This window comes from Protopterus annectens, chromosome 7.part0 (genome assembly GCF_019279795.1).
Source record: "Protopterus annectens isolate FY-2018-M chromosome 7.part0, PAN1.0, whole genome shotgun sequence".
Classification (NCBI taxonomy): Eukaryota; Metazoa; Chordata; order Ceratodontiformes; family Protopteridae; genus Protopterus; species Protopterus annectens.
The window spans coordinates 1,706,105,023-1,706,129,753 of NC_056739.1; the positions used below are offsets into that span (position 1 = coordinate 1,706,105,023).

Sequence of the window (24,731 nt, forward strand, 5' to 3'; positions counted from 1 at the left end):
TTTGTTTGAGGGTTTTCATTAAAATAAAAAGTTCTGCAAGATGTGACATAGTTTCAAATGTACATGATAAGAAACAAATGTATAAAAGGTCAACCTGCTAAACATGAGTGTATGCATGTAACACAAAAGCTGAAACTAGGCATTTAAAAACAAAGCTGTTATACATAACAGATGGGAATAATAGCTTCTTATCATAATGACGGTTTCCATATTAGCTTCAAATGTAAATGGTCTCACAGATATATGCAAAAAGAAAGAGTAGCGAACTATATTAAAATGCAGGGTGCAAATAGCTATGGAACAGGAGACACATTTGGAAGAAAATTAGCATGTGAATCTGAAAAGGAAAAGATTCCAAGAAGGTTATTCAGTGGAATATCTGTGAAAAGAGCTCCAATAGTGACAGAAGAGAAAAAAAGTAATAAAGGTAGATTTGTAGTAATAAGGGATTACTGGCAAGGGAGGAGAATTATGACAGTATGTAGTTATATTCCACCTAAAGCTGCCCTACTAATTATCCCTTTTTAACAGCAGCTTCTGTTCTAGATTCTACTAAAAACTGTCTAGTGCTGGTCCTTCACTTAAGGTCCCCCTATTTCTTTCTCCATGCCTATATACACTGACATTAGTCCTTGATAGGGAAGGCACTCTCTAGCCTGTAGTCAAAATGAATTCTTGGCCTCTTCCCATTCTATTACTTTTCCCTGTCTAATTATTTGCTCCCAGTGCCTTGGTTTCTTCACCAGTTTTATCCAGTAAATGTCAGACCCCTCTTGCCCATTCTCTGTACCTTTAATTGCAGACATCCCTATCAGCAGAATCTCCTTTCTCCACTCCTGTGCTGGCTTAGTTCTTAGAATACTTTCTGCTACTTTATGAATATAACATTCTCCATGATTACTGTTATTCTCCTTAAGGATCTGTATCAAAAATCTCAGTCTCTCTGTTTCTTGAGCTTTCCCCCATTTCATCATCATCATCCCATTCCACTTTGGTAAATCACATTGTATATGGTGTGCAGGGTCCTGGGTTTGAGCCTTGCAGAGGCTGTTTATCTGGGTTGGGAGGGTGGCTTAATGGCTAAGGTGTTTCCCTTACAAACACAAGGTGCATGGTTTGAGTCTCACAAGGGATAATTGGTTAGGCTTAAAATGGCTCGCAAGGGCAGTTAGTTTAGTACTAAACTGTTAACTGTTAAACTGTTTAAATTATAGTTTTTTGCTTGTGCTATGTACAGGACCATTACTTTTGTAGCTCTGAAATATCCCTTCAAATCAGGTAATCCCAAACAACCTTGTTCTAGTGGGAAAGATCAGCTTATCCTACATGACTCTTACCCTCTTCCATATAAAATCCTTCAACTCCTACTACTGAAGTCACATCTTCCATACCAATTTCATAAATTTCTTCAAAAATCTACCCTCTTTTATTATATATTCCCTTTTAGCCCCCCCCCCCCCAATACATCCTCACTGTCGTAAATCAAACTTTTTGAGCTATGGTACAGAATAGGAACTGCTAGACATAGTAAGGCCTTGCTGAATTTAATTTTGTTGGCTGACAAAAAAGTAATGGAAATTAAAGTCTAAACTAACAGCACTAAAAGTATGAGTACAGTAACAAAGATAAAACAACTGGAAGTGGGAGCTTCAGAGAAGGACAAAAGCAAATTACATACAAAAAATGGGAATTGTGGGAATAATACCTGCAGAATAATGTTTAGTAGGAGGAATGAGGTTTAAGGGAAGGCAGGAATTGAATAAACTTTGCAATGTTTGACTGACAATGACTGGATACATTATAAGTGAAATATAACATTTGCAAATGAAAATATATCTAATATGGTTTGTTTTCATTTATATAAACATATGACTGCTTATGCCATAAGTGATAATTTAACGAAGATGTTTCTTGTTTAAAAAAAAAAAAATTCTTAAAGGAGAGTTTACCCAAAGATGAGCATGGGGAAGCAAGGAGCTCTAGTACTTTGACCATCTCACATCAAGGACCTCAGCCCTACCATGCCTTCACAAGGAATCCTATAGAGCATAAATTTCCCAGCTCATCAACAGCATAAATAAGAGGACTGCATAACGGCTCAACTCGCCAGAGGCACAGCAAAAAAAAAAAAAAAAAAAAAGACTTGCGCCAGTACAGAAAATTTCATAAACAAGGTCCCTAAGGGTGAAATCCCACACTTGCAATTCAAGATCATATCAAAAGTCAAACAAATGTTTGATTATCTTGTGCACTGAATGTGAGCACTGCTGTTGGCTCTCCCAATCATTCCTCCTCAAAAAAGACTGACCAACCCTGCTGCTCCTACGGGAAAGTCTATGCAGATGAAGCCTAATCCACAAATATTCCTGACAGGTGATCAGCTGACTCAACATGCCACTATCCGACATAGGCTTATCATACCCTTGACCAAGCCAATCACAACAGATGGATGGCACAAACATCCCATGATGCACCATACTCAGTCATAAATCTCCAAGATCTCTTATCCATCCTTAATACAGAAATATGTACAATTGTGATTCAGTCCACATTAACTAGAGAGACACTCTGGTTCTACAAAACTTAATAAGCCATGCAAAACTAGGACAGACCTCTATAAGGTCTAGGTTCAGTCAAACCTGAAAATGAAATCCCAGATGCAGGAACTCCAGGCTGCTTTCCAACAATGAGATGCAGCCTCTTTCCACCAGCCACAAAATTTAGAGAAGTTTCAGCAAACAATCAAAACATAAAGCAAAATTAGAAAGCAAATGTAGGAACATTTACAAATTTCAGCAAGAATCCGCTAAGAACGAAAATGACAGAAGCACTAACACCACACTACATGAAATCCAAAACGACAGAAATGTCAGCAAGAAAAATTAAAATAAAAAAAAAATCACTTTTTTTTTTTTTACAGGGGTTAAGATCCCTTGCTCCTCCTCCCATGTGGGAGACTTTACTCCCACACCCCCTCCTTTTTATATGCTAACTTTGAAATCACACTAGCTTGAGGAAAGAGAAAATGTACCTTTAAGGGCATATTTTTGTTCTACTTCTCCCCGTTACTTGTGAGTTGAGACGCAGCAATGTTGAGAACACTACAATCAATTCATCAAGTAAAAATGCCTTCTAAAAACAGACCTTGAGGAAAAACTAATATAGGCAAAGTAAAAACAAAATCAGACTACTGAAGGGGAACTGTGCACATATGGAGGAGGAGGAGGAAAAAGAAGTGGGATAATGTTATCAAAGAAAGTGGTGCTAACCAGTTCTATGGACCACTTTCAAATCAGCATTTTGAAGCAGTTTCTTCAGTAGCAGGGTAGCATATACCCTTGAAATGCGCTCCCTTCACAGATAGGACAGTAGAAATAATGAAGTCCTGGGGAAGTAGTTAAGCATATCTTTGATGGTAGCAAGAAGCAAGAAAGTGGGAAAGGAGACAAGTTGAGTGCTGACTAGTTATGCAACCACTCCAGCACAAATAGGCAGCACGGCCTCCTTCTGGCCAAGTTGCACACTTGTAACCATACCTTGAAATGGTTTAAAATTTGAAACATTTTCCTACCTTAAGTAAAGGCATAGCAGCTTTATATCGTGCAGTCTTCACATTCTTTAAGAAGTGGGATTCATCCTACAACAGAAAACACAAAAATTACACAACTACAGTCAATAATATTATGCAAAAATGAACACACACAACACCACAGCAAACATGCATCAGCCACTTGAACTGTTTTTTGCTGAACATTGCCTGTTAGTGCTGGATAAGAACTGTGTGAGGCACAGTGCATAATAAGTATCTGTAATCAAGGACATAAACCTCACATCTGCAATAAAAGGCAAACAGCCAGATGCACTACAAAAGGTATGCCAATAAAAATATTCTCAATTACTCTGACAGTGAACCACAAGAAGGAAGAATATAGTCATTGAAATCTTTATCAGATTCCTAGCTAATAAAGAAGTGCCAGAGAAATTGAAAACAGCTACTGTGACCCCCTTCTAGAAGGGAGGAGGAAGCAGAAAAAAAAATTCAGGGAATTACAGCCCAACAAAAAATCCCGAGGGGAAGGATGACAGTATTTCTAGAGGACAGTAATCTCTATGGCAGCAATCAATATGGACTCACACCGAAAAGGATCCAGCTTGTAGTCAAACCTGTTACAGTTTTATGACTGGGTTTCAGCTGAACTTGACGGGGACTACCAACATATAGTATACACTGACTTCAGCAAAGCTTATTTAATTCCACATAGGAAGCTGACAGGAAAATTGGAGGGGTTAATCGCAGGACTAAGACTGAGGAACTAGGTAGCTGCATGACTGAATGGTAGGACATAGAGAAGGCTGTGGAGAGACAGACAATGTCTGAAATTAAGAAACTGCCTAATGGACTACCTCAGGGGCTTCTTCTAGGTCCAGTACTTTTCAGTGCATTTATCTTGGACATAAAAGATGGAACAGAGAATAGAATCAACCTATTTGCTGATGACGTGAAGACAGACACACTGGTGGACGATGAGGAAAACAGTCTAGTGAACAATTTGGAATGGCTGACTAAACTGGCATAAAGGTGGCATTTAAAGTTCACTGCCAACAAATGAAAAGTACTGTATTTGCCATGGTATGAAGTATCAAGTTGTGGGCAATGGAACTGATGGCAACAGAGAAGGGAAAGCATCTGAGGGTGTTGGTCATACATGGAATGGGCCACTAGGAATAGAGTGACAGCAACAAACAGAACGTGTGCATGTGTATCCTCAGGGAGAACAGATTCCAAAAACAAAGAAGTAATGCTTCTGTTCAACATGGCCTTGGTTAGAGCATGCCTTGAGTGTTGTGTGCAGTTCTGAAAGCCATATAAGAAAAAGGGCATCAAGTTGCTAGAAGGATTTTGTTGATCAGAGTGTGTATGTTCCTTGAAGAGCTATTCCAGTCACTGAGCATGTGCATATAAGTACTGAGCACGTGTAAGCAAGAGTGCCATTTTGTAGTGAGCAGCCAAGGTGCAAGCATGCATGTGTGTAGTAGTCAGTCAGCAAGTTAGTTTGTTTAAGTTTAATGATCCCGTTCTCCATCCTGATGTGTGTGTGTGTAATAAGCTACTTAAATGAACACCCAACCTCATTATCTTATTGAATATATACAAGACAAGCGACATGGTGTCAGAATGTGATCCTAAGTAAAACTTCTTCAAGACTATGAGGCGCGCAGTTACAGCTGGAGGAATATACAAGAGTGGATCATCCTTGCTCAAATGACTTGCAAACAGGTCAGAAAGACAAATCCAGGTGCTAAAACTCACTCAACAAATATAAAATGGAGCATTAAAACCACTCAAAACAATTTTCTAATGAAAGGAAATGTCTGAAATTACAATATGTTGATAAAAATACATGAAATGCTTACAAAAGTGCTTGAAATAACTTCCAAATCACATAAAATGTATAAAAAAAGAGAAAATGACCGTATTTTTCATAATGTGCTTCTTTATCTTATTAACTACAGTTACTCAACATATCCAAAGTGTGCAAAGTGTTGGCCAGTTTGTGCAGAATTACAGTACTGTTATTTCACAGAATACGGTCATTTCAAAGAGTTTTATGGTACAGTTGAATATTTTTTTTCGAGTAGCAATTACAGTAGAGAGTTGATTATCTAAAGAAATTGGGGCCTTGGGTAGTTCAGATAATCAAACTTGTAACTGAACTGGATAAAAAACTTCTAAAATCTTGTTTTTTCTAATGCAGGAATAAACTTTTCAACCATTCAGAGATTTTCAGTGGGCAATAAAGAATATTTCTCACACATGAGCTGGCTACAAGCTCAAAAAACATGCTCAAGCGAATATGTATAATGTTTACATATTCAGACTTTATGATTTTTCCTACCCGAAACTTTGGAAGGCTGGTTCGGATAATTGACATTTCTGATAATCGACTCTCTACTGTATATCTCTGTGTGTGCATCTGAATATAATTACAAAAACAATTTATTGGCATGGCAGCAGGATTTCGCAGACCAGCTCCACTTGTACTTGATATTAATGCGGCTGAAAACTGCAGAGTGTTTAAACAAGAGTAGGATATTTTCATACAGGCAGCTTTTTCTGACAAAGATGCACGTATAAAAACTTTTAGTTATGTACTCACCATAACTTCAGATGTTTGGGATCCATCTCGCCTACATTCTGAACTGATGGGTTCGGAGCCGATCCCTCGGCTCCGACTCGGCACGCTAATGCTATACAGCGAGGCCTCTTATTGGCTGAGCTATCTTTATCCCAGGATGCACCACCACTAATCCCCCAGATCTTGTTTGTCTGCATACATGCACGCATGCACAACTTGATTATATAACATTGTTAGATGTTTCAAGATGAAACAACAGGAATCGGACCTTCTGACATCCTCTGATCTCCAAGGAAGGGGGAAGGAGGGTGGGTTATTAGGAATGTAGGCGAGATGGATCCCAAACATCTGAAGTTATGGTGAGTACATAACTAAAAGATGTTATGTGATCCTATCTCGCCTACATTCTGAACTGATGGGACAGCGTCCCTAGCACCTAAATCCCGGGTGGCTCATTGGAAAACACTCCTGAGCACTGTGGAACCAAATGAAGCTCGTCCTCTAGATGCCACATCTAATTTGTAGTGGGAAATGAAGGTGTGCGGTGAAGACCATGTAGCCACAGCACAAATGTCACTAATAGCAAGCTTAGAATTAAATGCTATCGAAGTAGCCATAGCCCTTGTAGAATGAGCCTTGACAGAGGTGGAAAGCTCTTTGTTAGAATAAAAATAAGCCTGAGTAATACAGTCCCTGATCCATTTGGCAATAGTGACCTTTGTGATGGCTTTGCCCAATTTGTTATCTGCAAAGGATACAAACAACTGATCTGTTTTCCTTGTTTGTTTGGTCCTGTCTAAATAAAAACGTAACTGTCTGTGGACATCTAGTGTGTGGAATATGAACTCCGCTTTGTTAGAGTATTTTGGGAAAAAAACTGGAAGCTCTAACGATTGTTGTAAGCAGAAAGTAGAACAAACTTTAGGGACAAAGGAAGGATTTGGTCTGAGGGATACTCTGTCTTTGTGAAAAACCAAGTACGGGGGTTTTACTGACAAAGCTTGAAGCTCTGAAACTCTTCTAGCAGAAGTAATCGCCACCAGAAAAGCTGTCTTCCATGATAGAAACTTTAGATCACATGTAGCTGCTGGTTCAAAGGGGAAAGAAGTCAAGGCGTGTAACACTATATCGAGATCCCATGGAGGTGCAGGATGAGAAATCAGAGGTCTTAATAGAGCAGCACCTTTCAAGAAGGTCTTACACAATCTGTTGCTCATTAAAGGTGGGTCTATGGATTCGTGAAAATTAGAAATTGCTGCCAATTGTACCTTGATGGTAGAAACTGAAGAGCCTTGATTGAAAAGAGAAGTCAGAAATTTTAGTACTTCTGCCACAGGAATAGAAATGGGGTCCAGGCCCCGGAGTTGAGCCCAAATAGCAAATCTTTTCCATTTGCTAGAATACAGTTTCTTTGTAGCAGACTTATGGGCCGAAGATAATAAGTGTACAACATCTGGATCCAATGTATGACTCCTGACTATCGTCGGAAGAGGAGGAGCCAAGCCGTCAATTTTAAGGTGTGTAGGGACTGGTGGAATAGTCCCGACTGATGAACCAGTAGGTCTGGGATCTGATCCAGGAACCAAGGACCTTCCAAGGCATGTTTCCGAAGATAGGGGAACCACACTTGACGAGGCCAGTAAGGAGCAATTAAGATCATTTTGCTCCCCAAGAGAGATGCCTTTTGAATCACTCTGGGAAGGAGAGGAACTGGAGGGAAGGCATAAAGCAAGCCGGTGGGCCAAGGATGGACTAATGCGTCCATGGGGCTCTTCCCCGGAGCCGGGTATAGGGAGAAGAATTCTTTGCACTTCGCATTCAGAGGAGTCGCGAAGAGATCGCAACATGGAACTCCCCATTCGCTGAAAATCTGACTTGCCACTGTCATATTCAGAGACCATTCGTGAGGGGAGAGGATGGTCCTGCTCAATCTGTCGGCTATCACATTGGAGTTGCCCGGTATGTGAGTAGCCACTAGGAAGCGTTTGGTCGAGACTGCCCATTCCCAAACTCTCATGGCTTCTCTGCAAAGAGGATAGGATCTGGTCCCTCCCTGTTTGTTCAGGTACCAAACAACTGACATGTTGTCTGAGTGAACAGCAATTACGCCCTGAGGGAGGTAATCGTGAAGGGCTTGAAGGGACAGAAGTACTGCCCTCATTTCCAAGATGTTGATATGAAGCAAAGTCTCTTCCGGATGCCATTTGCCTTGGACTGACCTGCCCAGGGAATGCCCCCCCCCCCATCTGGGAGGCGTCCGTGGTCAAAGTGGCCGCCGGAGGAGGTAGAACAAAGGGTCGTCCCTGATCCAAGTTGGAGGGCACTAGCCACCAGCGAAGGTCCCGTCTGCAAGATTCCATGATCCATACAAGGTGACTGAGGGGAAGTTCCTGAAAGGACCACTGAGCTGAGAGAAGCCACTGGAGAATTCTCATGTGCAACCTTGCCAAGGGGACTAGAAGAACCGTGGTGGACATGGATCCCAATAGCTGCAGGACCATTCTGGCTGGGGCTTTGGATCTGGGAAGTAAGGCTCGAACTTGAGCCTGTATGGTTTGAATCCTGTCTGTAGGTAGATAGACTCGCATTTGGTTTGAGTCTATCTCTACCCCTATGAATCTTATTCGTTGAGACGGCAGCAACACGGACTTTGGCCAATTGAAGGTGATTCCAAGGGAATTGCCCAGTGATATAGTGGCTTGTAGGCTCCGCAGAAGTAGATGCTTGGAGGTGGCAGTTAGGAGCCAGTCATCTAGATACGGAAACACCTGGAATCCTAGACTTCTCAGGTGAGCAGTCACGACTGCCAAACACTTGGTGAACACCCTGGGGGCTGTGGTGAGACCAAAGGGTAGCGCACAGAACTGGAAATGACTGCCTTCTAGGCTGAAGCGCAGATGTTTTCTGGACGCTTGATGTACCATGATATGATAATAAGCGTCCTTGAGATCCATGGAGCACATCCAAACACCTTTCTCCAGCAATGGGAGAATGGTTTGTAGGGTGACCATTCGGAACTTGGACTTTCTGACTGAATGGTTTAGGATGCTGAGATCCAAAATGGGCCTCAAGTCCCCGGTCTTTTTTGGCACCAAAAAGAATCTTGAGTAAGTCCCTAATCCAATATGGTCTGCGGGGACCGGTTGGATGACTCCTTTTTGCAGCAGCTTTGAAACTTCTGAGGCTGCGGTATCCAGTTGACTGGGTGGCGGGTCCGGGATTTTTTTGGACTGATGGGGGGGGGGTGAGAGAATGGGATGGAGTAACCTCCGGCAATAATCCGAAGCACCCATTGGTCCTGAGTAATCCCTTCCCAGGCCTTTAGGTGCTTCGAGAAACGACCCCCGACCAGCTCCGGAGCAGCACAGCCGGGCAATCCCTCAGGGACTATGAAAGGCTGAAGAGCCACGAAAGGACTCGTGGTCTCCAGTGTTGTGAGGGCCTCTGCCGCCTCTGGGACGGCATCTTCCGGAAGAATTTCCCCCTCCTCTGCCTCTGGAAGGGGAACCCTCCTGCTGAGAGGGGTAAGGCTTCTGAGATCTACGGAACCACATTTTCCCTCCTCTTTTAGCCTTGGGATAAGGCCGAAAGGGAGTGGAAAATCATGCCCCTACGGCAGTCAGAGTCTTACCCTCCTGTTCACAGCGGGTTAGTGTGTCCTTTACCTTGGGTCCAAACAGGGAGGACCATCAAAGGGGGCGTCAGCAAAAGAAGACTTAAAGGCCTCCGCGAAATGACACAGACGGAGCCAGGCTTGTCTCCGTAGAGCAATGCCTGTACCCGCTCTACTCGCCCTTCGGCCGCATAAGAAATGAGCCTCATGGACGAGTTCGAAATGGACGACATTGTAGCCAGCTGAGAGCCAACCGTCTGGGCCAGCTCCTCAGGCAGGTTACCCAAGAGGGTATCGGATAGCTCCTTAATCAGATCCCTCTGAAATCTGGTAAAGTGCGTAAGGTAGTTCAAGGACCTCAGTGTAAAGGCCGCTGAACTGAGGGTGCGCTTTCCGTACCGATCCATGCTCCTAGACTCGTTATTAGGAGGATGGACGGACGTAGAAGCCTCTGCTACATCTTGCTGGGTAGCAGATGCCATCACCAAAGCATCTACAGCCACACCTTTAGTTAGGAACTCTCTATCAGGGGGCGCCGAGAGAAATTTGTTCGGACGAGCAGGCACCGGTTCCACAGAGTCTGGGTGTTCCCACGCCCTTCGACAGATCAAATCCAAGAGCTCGTCGAAGGGCAAAGACACCCAGGAGGCGGAGGGCTGAGCCCCGAAGGCCTTCAGGAACACCGACTCATCAGCAGAGGGAGGTTTGGACTGCCAGCCGCCTCGTTGTTTTAGGGCTTCCAGGATGTCTGCAAAGGAGACATCATCCGAGGACGACTTGGGGGACCCCTCTGCATCATCGACATCAGTGTCGGATGTCAGAGACTCATCAGGGGAGTCAACGTGCTTCCTCTTGCACGATCTCTTCCTGGGAGGTTCTTCCGAAGAGGCTTCAGAAGGACCTCCAGGAGGGGGAGAAACCCCAGCAGGGGTAACCTGAGGCCCGGGGGCTCCGCTGTCTAAGGACAGGGGGACTGCCAACGACCCAGTCTCCGTATGCAGGGAAGGAGCTGGGGAAACCGTGGAGGTAGCCAAGGAAGATTTGGCTAAAGCACTCCTCATAGCCCTGAAGGCGGGACCACCAGAATCCTGGGAGGGTCCCACCTCCATGGCCACGACAGTGGACGGCACTCCCGCCGCCGACGCACCGAGAGGGAGACTTGGAACTGAAAGCATCAATCCCGAAGCCTCCCCCCCATGGCCGAAGGAAGAAGTCCGTGTACTGAATTCCGAGCCGGAGTTGGAGCAAGGGTCGGGCCCGACCCTAACACCTCCACAGGTTCCACCAGCACCGGCTCCAACGGTGCCGAAGCTGTTGGAGGAGGAACCACAGTAGGGGAGTGGACCATCGGCTCCGAAGCCAAATGGGCTGGAGCCGAAACTAGCTTTTGGAACACCGGAGACTGGAAGAGTCGAAGGAGCACCCTGTCGATGTCCGAATCAGACATCTTGGATGATCTAGAGGATACCGATCGGGCCCGAACCGATTTCTCCATCGGCTCCGAAGGGCTCGGGGACCGGCTCCGAATGGACTCAACAACTATCGGCTCCGAGGAAGGTTTCAAGGAAATTTCCCTCGGTGCCGATAAGAACTTCGGCTCCGAGGGGGAAGAGTCTGAGCCGGTAACCCTTATCGGCTCCAATATCAGTGGAGCCGACGAGGGTGACCTGCCTCTCGATGCCCCAGACCTCGGCTCCGAAACCAGAGGAGTCGAGGCTGGAGGCATCGAGGCAGACCGTTCCAACCTCGGCTCCGAAGTCCGTGGAGCCGATGGAGAAGTCTGCTTAGCTTTTTTAGCGGTCGGTTCCGACTGACTGGTCGGAGCCGACGCTTTCTTCTTTTTAGAAGGAGACGGAGAGGAAGATAAAGCCTCCTCGAAGGAAGGCTTGATTAATCCCTTGAGGATTAATTTGTTCTTCCTCTCCTGGAGTACCCTAGAAGAGAATGCATGGCAGACACTACACGACTCTTGTAGGTGCTTGGCACCTAAGCAATAGACGCACGAGGAGTGGTCGTCCGTTATGGACATTTTAAAACCACACCTCGTGCATTTCTTAAACCCGGAGGGTTTGTGTTCTTTAGACATAACTGCTTAACACAGAACCTATCTAAGTGACAAAAACACTACACTAGACAAGGTAAAGTTAAATCCAACGACTTTAACAAAATTTCTTCTTTTTTTTTTTTTTTTTTTTTTTTTAAACACTAAACAATTTAACAGACAGAAAAAGAGAAAGAGAGTCAAGACCCTCTAACTTAAACGGGTACTTGACCCAAGAAAGAGACACAAACAGCAAAGCAACAGGGGAAGGCCCCTCTAACTAAAACGGGAAACCTTCCCTGACTAAAAAAATCACGAATTTTTCACAAGAAATTCACCAATCACACAAATATAACAACAATAGCTGTTAAAACAGCTTTTGGGTTTAAAGAAAGGAAATTTGTGACAGGAAAAAGCCTAAATAAATAGTACTTAGCCCAGCCAAGTTGAGACCACGTCTAAGCTTGTTAGCGGCAAACGAGATCTGGGGGATTAGTGGTGGTGCATCCTGGGATAAAGATAGCTCAGCCAATAAGAGGCCTCGCTCTATAGCATTAGCGTGCAGAGTCGGAGCTGAGGGATCGGCTCCGAACCCATCAGTTCAGAATGTAGGCGAGATAGGATCACATAACATCATTTATTCTGCTTAATTTAGCTGGGTCAGAAGCCACTGAAAGGGAGCATTCATTTGTGCATGCCCCAGCTGTGTATGCGGGGGTGGGGGAACCAACCACCATATAGTGGTACAGGCTGAAACCCGGGAAGACCCTGAGTGCTTAAAACGTATATTTAGAGAAATGTGTAACCCCCAAACAAATATTACAATGGAAACGCACATATTTTACAGAAGAGATCAAAAGCCTGGTGAAACTTTTGCAGCATACATAACTGACTTGAGAAACAAGGCAAAAACGTGTAGATTTGATGATCTAAGAGATACGTTGCTAAAAGACAGGCTTTCGTGTGGTATTAAAGAGAAAGATTTTGCTTCAAGACAATGATTTAGCTTTGAATAAGGCCATAGAGATTTGTCAGATATGTCAGCTCATAGAAAAGCACACAAACATGCTTACAAATGAGAAATGCATGCTTCCAGTGCTAATGTTGATGGTATGCAGCACATGGTGAAAAGATTCAAGCCTAAGGTTGTGGCTGCTTCAGTGAAACCTCAAGCCTTTCTAGCAAGTTGCAGGGCAGTTCCAGTAAAATGCAGAGCATGCTCAGTGAAGGAGAGGGGTGAGTCAGCAAAACTTGTGGCAAGCCTCAGTCAACTGTCGTAACTGTGGGGGAGATCACGAGCCCAAAAGAGAAAAGTGCTTAAATTTTGCTAAGCAGTGCCACACATGCAAAAAGTGGGATCATTTCAAAAGGTTCTGTAAATCAAAAGGGGCACGTTCTTTTAGTAAAAGAAAACATTCAAAGAGGCAAGTTGATCAACTAGAAAGCTGCGACCCTACTTGTTATGTTGATGGTGTGTATGTGCTTGATGAAACAGTAAATGCAGTAGATTTGTGGGCAAAGAATGAAGTATTTTGTACTGTTCTGATTATTGGGAGACCTGTAGAGCTCAAAGTTGATACTGGTTCAAAGTGCAATGTTATGTCAGCAGAAATGTTTGCTAAAGTAAGAGCTGGTGAGAAGCTTGATCTAGCAAAGTGTGCGAAGCTTGTTGCTTATGGTGGTGAAGAAAATCAAACCGAAGGCTCAATAATGCTTTCATGTTACTCTGCTGGGAACAGCTATGACTTGCAATTTTATGTAGTCAAAAGACAAGTGCAATCATTGTTAGGCCTCAGAGACCGTTTGAAAATGGGACTGCTTGTATTTAATGCAGAAGTCCACCATGTACGTATATGCAACAATGACAATTTAGCACAAACTATTTTTTCTGACTTTGCCGATCTTTTCAAAGACAAGTTAGGCAAACTCCCAGTTGTGTACTCCATGAAGTTAGACCATGAAGTAAGCCCAGTCATCAGACGAGTAAGGAAAGTTCCAGTAGTCTTGCAAGGCAGAGTTAAAGCTGAGCTAGACAGAATGGTGCATCTAGGAGTAATTTGTCCAGTAGAAGAACAAACTGAATGGGTATCCTCCATGGTAGTTGCGCATAAGAAAAGCTCAGGTGATATTAGAATATGTATTGACCCAAGAAATGTGAACAAAGCACTAAAGTGACATCATCTAATGCATACAGTCGAAGAAGTTATTGCTCTTATGCCTAATACCACTGTTTTTTTTTGTCATAAATTTCATTCTGGCAAATTTTGCTCAACCAAAACTCTTTATTGCTAAGCACTTTCAGTAAACCATTTGGAAGGTACAGATTTCTGAGAATGCCATTTGGGATAAATTCTGCCAGTGAAGTCTTTCAACATGCGATGCAACAATTTTGTTTTGCTATCCACATGCTATTATAATAGATATTCTTGTAGGAGGCAATGGTGAAATCGAACATGACAAAAACTTCAGGAAAGTTCTGGAACGTGCTCGTGATGTGAATCTTAAACTGAATCCTCAGAAATGCAAATTCAGGCTAAGAGAAGTTACATATGTGGGTCACTTGTTTACCAGTTCAAGCTTATGACCAGACCCTTCCAAGCAAACTGCAATTCTTGAGATGCCAGCTCCAGACAATGTTACTTCCTTACAATGTATTCTTGGCATGGTCAGCTATCTGGGCAAGTTCATTCCAGATTTGAGTGCACTTTCAGCACCGCTCAGAGAGCTGACATGCAAGAATGTAACTTGGACCTGATCAGAACAACACCAAAGAGCATTTGATGTCCTGAAACAAAGAATTGCCAGTCTACCCACTTTTAAGATATTATGATGTTCACAAACCAGTAACTCTTTCTTGTGATGCTTTCAAGTTTGGTCTTGGTGCAGTCATTCTTCAAGAGGGTAGACCAGATGTCTATGCTAAATATTGTGGGAAGAAATAGCCAGGGAATTGTTATGGCTAGGCTTGTATAGGCCCTAGGGCTCATAGCCTAGTACCATCCTATGAACCTATGCATCCAGAACTCTAACCCAAACTGAAATGCAGTATGCTCAGGAAGAGAAAAAGCTCTTGGCAATTGTGCTTGCATGTTCAAAGTTCCAGGATTATATTTATGGTAGACCTATTCAAATTGAGACAGACCACCAACCTTGATCACTATTTTGAAAAAGCCAATGCACAGAGCTCTTGTGAGTTTACAATGCATGATGTTAAAATAGGAAAAGTATAACTTTCACTTTGTTTACACTAAAGGCAATCTTCTTTATCATGCTGATAATTCATCCAGATCACCCAGGAAAAAACACTGAACAGCATGAAAATGAGAAACCTGATTTTGAAATCATGGAAGTGAGAAATATTTCTTCCATACATCTTCATGACCTTAGAACTCAAGACAGCTTCAGATCCTCAGATCCAGTTCTCCAGAAGATTAACCACTTAATCAGTCGAGGATGGCTGTCAAAACAATCTTGTTTACTACCAGATGTGCTGCAGTATTTTCCTTGCAGATGCAAGATTTTGATGGAAGATGGTATCATCATGATAGGTCCGAAAGTGATTGTTCCAAAATCCCTGCAACAAGAGTATATTAAAATCATGCACTGTGGCCACCCAGGAACTGATTCTACCAAAAGGAGGAGGACTAGTATTTTGGCCTTCTATGTCAAAAGACATTGAGAAACAACTCTTAAGTTTGTTCTGTTTGTAATAGTACTAAACTGCATTAAAAAGAACCACTTCACCTAAGCCAGGTTCCTGAACTACCCTGGTCGACAGTAGCTACAAACATTTTCGAATGCAGTAGTCAACATTACTTGGTCTTAGTAGACTCTTGTTCAATTTGGTTCTAGATTGACCTACTTCCTAATCTTTTGTCCAGTACTGTCATTACTAGGCTGAAGAGACATTTTTCTGTCCATGGTAGTCCGCACAGTCATTTCTGACAATGCTGCGCAGTTTACAAGTCATCAGTTCAAAAGATTTGCATAAGTGTGGGACTTTGTTCATGTTACGAGTAGTCCTGAATGATTCTACTTCACTTTCTCGTAAGCTGACAATATAGAGTCTGATATTGTCGTCACGACAATATCGAAAGTGAAGAACATCGTGCAAGTAAATGGAAATTTCCGTAAGGAGAGATTTCCGTTTACCTCAATGTAGTGCGGTCTCAGAGTTGGTATATTCAAGTGGGGGGGGGTGCAAGGGGGCTTGCCCCCCTGCCGACGCCATTTAGTTTTTTTTTTTTACGTTATTCGAGGTTTTACTTAATCAATCAATAAAGTTCGACCTTTATTGATTCAATTAAGTAAACTTTCGATAACGTGATATAGACATGTCCTGAATACCCACAATCAAATGGCTTGGCAGAACATGCAGTTCAAAGTGCAAAAGAACTGTTGGAAAATTCTGAACATGATAATACTGACGTTTTTCTAAATCCCCTAAATCTCAGAAACATACCTCGTGACAATCTTCTTGGTTCACCTGTCCAGAGATTAATGTCGAGACAAACCAGAACCACACTGCCAATCAGTAAGAATTTTTTGGTTCCAAGTGTTAGAAAAACAAAGCAGCAAAAGCTCAACTCCTAAAGAAGTGCTTGTCCCAAACGTCCTATTATGATACAACCAAAAAGCCTTTGACTCCATTAAAAGGAGAGAAAGTGAGGATGCAGACAGCAAAAGGATTTGACCGAATCATACCTCTCAACCGTACCGAATTTCTAGGTTTTTACTATTTTTTGAGGTCCAAAAAATGGGAAGCCACGATTCCTGAGTGGCACCCCTTCATTTCCGAATTTTCCAGCTTTGTTTTTTTTTTAATTCCTTTCCGGCTGACGTCATCATGTGCAGAGGCATGCGTCAGCTCCATGAACAGCTTGTCAGCCTGTCGGAATTGGCTCAAGGCTCCACTGTACATAGCGTGCGTGCAAGCAATTGCAAACTGCAAGAATTAGTGGTTCTTTTCATGACCGTATTTAAGCTGCAAGGATGCACTGTACTAAACCCTGTACCTTGGGTACTAGTAGCAAGAGCCTAAATTCCCTACCCACCACCACTTGTGAAAACTGTCCAGATTTTTGCCAAATATTTTTGTTCTGTTCCTCATAAAATCTGTGGTTTTTCTGGATTTTTGTGGCAAATCAGTGAGGATTGAATTCACTAAATAATGACAGGCATTTGAATTTCAGACTTCATATTCTTCAGAAAATACATAAGTTTACAAGATCAATATTTGAAATTTGTCCCTATTTTTGAGGCTGTGTTCCCCCATTATTGGCTTTGTCCAGGTTTTTTGTGCTAAGAGGTTGAGAGATATGGATGGGATTAAGGGTTCTCCTTGGTAAGAAAGCTACATAAGAGGAATTAGACATTTGAGCAACACAAATGGACAAAGTTGCTCTGTTTTGTCCTTCCTGATTATAAAATTATGATGCAAGACATTTTCTAAAATATTATTTCCCTTAATGCATGGTAATGATAACTAAGTTGGTTGACTATGAAAGATGTCCGCTGCTCAGTAGCAGACTATACTGAGCTGCAGCTAGCGAGTAGGTAGTCCAGTTATACAAACCTTTGGTTTAGTACTAAGATACTAAAAGACATGTAACTATGCAGCCACAATGTTGTTAGCGGAGGTGCATACAACTGTGCAATTTATCACCTGGAGTTTGCAGTGTGACAGTCAATTTATTTTGTACAGCTTACAGCACATAAGGCTTCAATTAGCCTCCTTATACCAGGTGTTCAGCACTCACACATGCAACCTGCTGGGGAAGAAATATTCTTAACAGTCTGTTAAGGGACTGTACACTATTCTTTCCTGTATATGAAAGGGAGTTTGACCCAATAATTAGAAGTTGTGTATATGAAAGGTCGCCGGTTTGTTTTGTTCTTAATTCTAATGTCTTAAAAAACAGACAAAGGTTAGATTCTGTTATGTTGTTCTTGGAAGTGAGGGAAGAAGGTAAACTTAAATGGTGATAAAAGCAATCATTACCTGAAAACACCAAACTTTAAATGTTACATTAGACTTTAGCACTTCCTAGACATAGTGCTACCTTGATTCTTTGTATTCTCAAAACAGTGCTTGTAAGACATAGTCAGCATTTCACATTTCGCTTGATTTGTTTTATTATTCTACGATTATTTATATCTCACACACTCTCATTATGCACAGCTACTATCTAAATGCATCAGTGCATTACCTAAAGGTGGACTTTTAGGGTTTGATGGTAAGACAAAAGTAAATTGTAAAGGCATTTGCTCATATGTATCAAAGGTTTTAATTTTATGAAAGAAGTCTGCCATAAAATGAAGCAGCTATTTTAGTGACTAATTCTGCTGCTTTTTCTCAAGCCTTCTGTTATATGCTTTGTTTGTTCAGGCTTGAAATGTAAGCTGATCTTTAACCCACTGAGAACTGAATTCACTGAATATTTTTGGGGCTGTATTCCCCCATCATTGGCTTTGTCCTGGCTTTTTGTGCTAAGAGGCCAAGAGCTATGGTGAGAACTGAATTCACTAAATGATAGCCATTTAAATTTCAGTCTTCCTATCTTTCAGGAAATGCAGGGTGGTAATGCAACATTTTATACTAAGCCATTTAAGTTTCAGTCTTCCTATATTTCAGGAAATGCAGGGTGGTAACGCAACATTTTATACTAGTAACTTTCCAAGGATATACAAGCAATGTTTAAAACATGTCCCTGTTTTTTGGGGGCTTTTGCACCCCACCAATAAATTTTGGCTTTTTCCAGATTTCTTGTGCTGCAAAGTTGAGAGATACAGTTGAGTGCCGAGTGGATTTCAGAAGGAGCTGAGAGCATTGGGGAAGAGAAGTTTAGTGCTGCTTATGCAAAGTCTGCTTTCAGTGTTAGTAGCATAACAGGTAGAATACTTGCTTTTGATGCAGAAGGCTGTGAGTTCTACTCCCACAGTACGTACATGCATTGTTGATACTGCACTGTGTTGTACTTTTAAAGGGGGTGGATGCTGCAGTCCTAAGAATGTCCTCTTTGCCGGCAGTAACTAGTAGCTATGAAACTGTTATCAGTTTCCCATCCATTCCCTATTGCACTATTACTATCTCATCATTTTTTTACATAACATAGGCAATTTATTCCTCAAGGGCAACAGACACTTTATTTATAGATGAAACAATGAAATATAAAGTTGTTTGCTAGCAGCAACCTCTTCATTAGTTACAGATCTCTTTAGTGTGGAATTATTTAGATGACTTTTACTTCTGCAGAGATTGTGCAAATTTAATGATACTGGTGGACTGTAGAAGTTTGAGTAGACTTTTATGATGGAAATGTTCTGACTTGGGCAGTTTTGTCATTATTGGTTCATGCAGTTTGTTGTTTTACTGGAAAAATGTTCAAAACAATAAATTTAAAACGCCCTTTAACAACTGTACTGTATTATACAAGGAATATAATTTAATACAATCAGGAAGGTGCATCAAAGAATACATGTATGTTTCATGTGCATGATTTGAAAACAGCCCAAAAATAATCTTTATGTGCCACTGGCCGGATGCATTTTCTTTGAATGTGGGTTTCAGTGCTGTTTCAATTAATTTGAATTTTAAGTGCAGAGAAGTTTTAACGCTAAGTCTATTTTCATTGTGAGACTGCATTGCTTTGTTTAGCAGATGTCTATTTGTGTTTGTGCTGTAAAATGTAAAATCAAACTTTTAAATGAAATCCAAATCATTGTAGAAGCAAAGCAGTACGCACATTACAGTGTTTATGGTAAATGGGGTGAAATAGCCAAGTAATGGGATATTGGAATCACTGCAAGGGGGAGGGATGTGTATGTGGAGGCCCATTTCAACCATGATTTTGTGAGGGGGGAAGCCTGCAAACTCAAAGGGCTACACCACTGATCAGTAGGCCATGGAGAATGACTTTTGGAGGTCCTAGCAAACTATTAATATTCTTTTGCTAAGATTAGAATATTGCCTACCCATTAAATGCCCTACTTTTACCATAAAACCCACATACTGCAAGTCACCAAAAATAAAATCTTAAGGTTCATCATCTTCTCCCTTCCCAGTGAACATCATAATAATGAACATCATAACAATTGGCCACATAACAAAATCAGTTTCTCTCAGCATTTAAGCAGATTGAACTCTACAGTTCCCTACAAAACGGAGTCTACAGGACTTCAATTGGTCACATAACAAAATCAGTTTCTCTCAGCATTTAAGCAGATTGAACTCTACAGTTCCCTACAAAATGGAGTCTACAGGACTTCAATTGGTCACATAACAAAATCAGTTTCTCTCAGCATTTAAGCAGATTGAACTCTACAGTTCCCTACAAAACGGAGTCTACAGGACTGCAATTGGTCACATAACAAAATCAGTTTCTCTCAGCATTTAAGCAGATTGAACTCTACAGTTCCCTACAAAACGGAGTCTACAGGACTGCAATTGGTCACATAACAAAATCAGATTCTCTCAGCATTTAAGTAGATTGAACTCTACAGTTCCCTACAAAACGAAGTCTACAGGACTGCAATTGGTCACATAACAAAATCAGTTTCTCTCAGCATTTAAGCAGATTGAACTCTACAGTTCCCTACAAAACGGAGTCTACAGGACTGCAATTGGTCACATAACAAAATCAGTTTCTCTCAGCATTTAAGCAGCTTGAACTCTACAGTTCTCTAAAAAACGGAGTCTACAGGAGTGCAACTGGTCACATAACAAAATCAGTTTCTCTCAGCATTTAAGCAGAGTAGGTTGCACACAAAAAGCATTTGTTAAGCTTTCACTTACAGTGCTGTGTAAGTAAACAGGTCACCATTTTGGTCAGCCATAGGGCTCTTTTTTCTACTTGAGTGTTTGTCTCCTTCCCCTGTAACTTAAGCAAACTGACTCTTACATTAAGAACTATAATACTTACCTTATAGCTTTAGGACACCTTAGGAAACCTTGTAAACTGCAATAGCCCCGCTACGCTCGGGCTCTCTTCGCTCCCTTCCCTGCCCCCAATTCCCTCCTGCCCCCAGTACCTCTAAATTTATAGTACTATAGTCATTCCCCCACTTTCTAGATCTTATCTGCTTTCATCTGGGATAATTCCTCCCATCCCCATTCTTCTACCTACATTTTAATAGCACCTATTGGCTTTCATCTGGCATTCTCCCATCCCCCTTCCAGTACCTTTACCTCACCACTCTATCTTCTGGTGTTGCATCACCAGGTAAAACAGTTCCTTAACTCACTAGCTGAATCACAGATAATGATATACTCTTCTTTACTACCCCACTTGTTCGCAGCATACTCCCTTACTTTGTAAGAAAACCAGTTTCTCACAGGATTTCAGGTCCCGAAAGGCCATACTATCACCCCAGCTGTAAATCCTCCCACTTTCAAGCATACTTACAGTACCAGGTCCTAGCCAACATCTTGTTCAGTCTATCAACATCTCAACCCCATGCACATTAGCTCTAGATCTAAACACTACCACAGACTAATAAACAAATTCCTGAAGTTTATCACAAAGTATAGACTTAACCTAATACTTGGTGGTGATATTCACCCCAATCCTGGCCCACCCACGTCATATACACATACCCCCTCTACTTGCAATCTAAGCTACAAACCTACAATTAATAGGCCAACTAACTCTCTCCTAGCCTGTCATCTCAATATTAGAAGCATTAATAACAAGGTACATGAATTGCATGCACTTCTGGATGTCCACTCCCCTGAGATTCTCTGTTTATCTGAAACCTGGTTAAAACCTAACACTACAGACGATGAAGTGCTACCACCTGGGTACAACATACACAGGCTGGATCTTGCTTCCAGGAAGGGGGTGGGGTAGCTGTACTCTATAAATCTGAGTTAAATGTCACCATAAATGTAATACAACCACCTCTGATTAATAACTCAGAGATTCTTGCCACCAAATTGCAACTTAATAAAAATAAATGCATTAATATCATCTGTATGTAATTTCCCCCAGGTAACAATATATCTACACTTGAAGATATACTGCACTGGCTATCATGTCACTACCCCCAAGAAACCCTACTACTTGGAGACTTTAACACAGACTGGGGCACCTGTTCCTCAGAATCCCCAACCACCCCTATTAACCTGTATGCATTTACACAAATCATATCCACCCCTACCAGGATAGGTAAACCCAACCAAAAAGAAAGCATACTTGACTGTGTACTCATAAGTAGTCACCCCCAACTGTACACCTCTGGTATCCTCCCTGATGGCCTAAGCGATCACCTTCTCACATATGTAATTAAGCACAAAGCCATTAATTCCCAACAACCCTTACTCAGAAAGGTTAGAAACAATAAAAACTTTGACCCTGCCAAATTCCAACAAGAACTAAACTCATGCAATTGGTCTATTCTAAAATACCTCCCCTTAGAGGAAGCAGTAGTACACTTTAACAACAAATTCCTTGAGATCCTTGATTTGCATGCACCTGTTCGTTCAAAAAGAACAAAGGCAAAAACTACGCCATGGCTTTCTAAAGAGTCTAAACTCAAAATTACCCTTAGAAACAAAGCATGGGCTTTATGGCATTCTTCTAAAGACCCCCAAGATCACATTAAATACAGGCAATCCAGGAACAAAACTAAAAAATCCATTTTACAAGACAAAAAAAACAATACTACTGCAATTTACAGACAGTAAATCAAAATAACCCTCAGAAGTTTTGGGCAAGTTTAAATAATCTACTACATCCTGAACAAACTTCAACCCCAATCCCTGCTGCTACTACTGATAAAAACCCTGAAGATGTTTCTGACAGTTTTAACTGATTCTTTACTGAGACAATTCAAGCCCTAGCTAGCCAACTACCTCCTAGCTCCCCTGGTCCTGAAATTAGCACCCCTACAAACCTACTCACATTCATCTTCCAACCAGTCGCCACTTCACCGTACCTTGATCAAAAAATTAAAACCCACTATACTTTCTGCTGATCAACTCCCTGCCGAGTACCTACAAGAATCAGCTGATGCTATTGCCTACCCCGTCTCAATACTAATCAATCGAACCATAGTACAAGTTATAATTCCCCTCCATCTGGAAAATATCCTATGTAATCCCACTTCACAAAGGAGGCAGCTCTACTGAATTCTCCAATTATAGGCCAATAGCTATACTTTCTCTACTTGCAAAGATTATGGAAAAATGTATTCATAGACAACTCATGCACCACCTAATCCAGAATCACCTTATGTCAGACACTCAGCATGGCTTCTGTCCTCATCACAGCACTACTTCAGCCCTCCTAGCCTTTACCAACACCATAAACCATAATTGCAACAATAATTATACATCCTCAGCCCTCTTTTCTTGGATCTTTCCAAGGCATTTGATATGGCTGATCAACTTTTAATCCACACACTGCAAACATTTTGTCTAGATACTACAGCCCTTCAATGGTTTCAATCCTACCTGAATGGTCGACAGTAGGCTGTCCTCTGGCAGAACAAACTCTCTAACCTTCCACCTAACACCCTTGGAGGACCACAAGACTCTATACTAGGGCCTTTGCTGTTCTCCATCTTTATTAACAACCTTTATACTGTCATCCCAAATGTCAGCTGTATCCAATATGCTGATGACTCTACTCTGATTTGTTCGGCCACATCTCCAATAGAGTTATGGCCAGCTACCCAGACCACCTTTACTACAATAGAAAACTGGCTTTCTGAATGTTGTCTGATCCTAAATCCTAAAAAACTAAAATGCTGTTTTTTTCACCAACACATAGGTCTACCGCTTTCACCTTCACCATAAATTCAAATGATGGCACTATAATCTCCCCTGATCCCTCTACAAAACTACTAAGTGTCATCATAGATAATAATCTAAAATTCGACCTACATGTTAACCAAACTATCAAAACCATCAATACAAAACTAGGGTCATTTAACAGAATAAAAGCCTTCCTAACACCTCCAGCTAAAATTGCCATAGCTTGCTCTCACCTTCTTTCAACCCTTCTATATGCATCCCCTCTACTCTTCAATTTAAACAAAACTGTCCTTAACAAACTCTCAATTTGCTACAGCCAGGTTTGCCACTGGGCTGCCTTTTAGGACACATCATTGCATCAATCTAAATCAGCTTGGGTGGCTTGAACTACCCAGCCTAATCCAGTAAAGCCAACTGATTATGGCCTATAAAATCCTCTATGATCCAGACAATACTTCTGCACTTAAAAATATTATCACCCCCTATAACAATCCTAGACCGCTTCGATCCTCTAATAAACTACTAATTCAGACTAGCAAAATTAATAACACAGCCGATGACTCTCTCTTTGCAAACTCTGTAAGTAGATCCTGGAACTCTCTTCCAGCTGATATTACCTTACTTTCCACCTTAGGTCAATTTAAAACTAGACTCAAACAACATTTGTCACTTAACTGGCTATGTCAATGTATCAAACCTGGCTAACTCTCTCTAGAATGTGTATAAATCTGTTCACCATCTTACTGTGTAATTTAATTTAATCCTGACTTGCACTCAGGATTAACTCTAACCTGTGGAACTTGTTTAACTTGCTTACTTATGTAATCGCTGTAAATAGTCTGTTTGTAATATGTAATGCTAGTATTATGTAATGCTGTATCTGCTTACCCTTGGAGCTTTTCTCTCCTGGCCTCCGCTGAAAATGGACATGCATCCAGTCAGACTATCCCAGTCAACAAATGTAAAATAAAATAAACAATAAATAAAAAATCCTTGCTACACATTTAAAAAAATGGTTACCATTTACTACAGGGTCTGGATCTGGGGTCATATTTTGGTTGTCTGTTCTTCAGTTTGTGTTTGAAAGTTGATATCCGACAATTCATTTGGAGTGGGTGGGGTTACACTATGTATGCAAATTTTATGCTAATCATCACACCGATTTGTACCTATTTTTCATGGGCC

General features: G+C 41.6%; 1 protein-coding gene across 1 annotated transcript in view; it reads right to left on the minus strand.

The window, feature by feature from the left end:
* Window positions 1–24,731, minus strand: part of SMARCAL1 (SWI/SNF related, matrix associated, actin dependent regulator of chromatin, subfamily a like 1) — a 911,772-nt gene that overhangs the window by 477,613 nt on the left and 409,428 nt on the right. Inside the window, exon 9 of the mRNA XM_044078228.1 lies at window positions 3,572–3,637. Within this exon, the coding sequence (XP_043934163.1) occupies window positions 3,572–3,637 (66 nt within the window). The remainder of the gene's footprint in view (window positions 1–3,571; window positions 3,638–24,731) is intronic.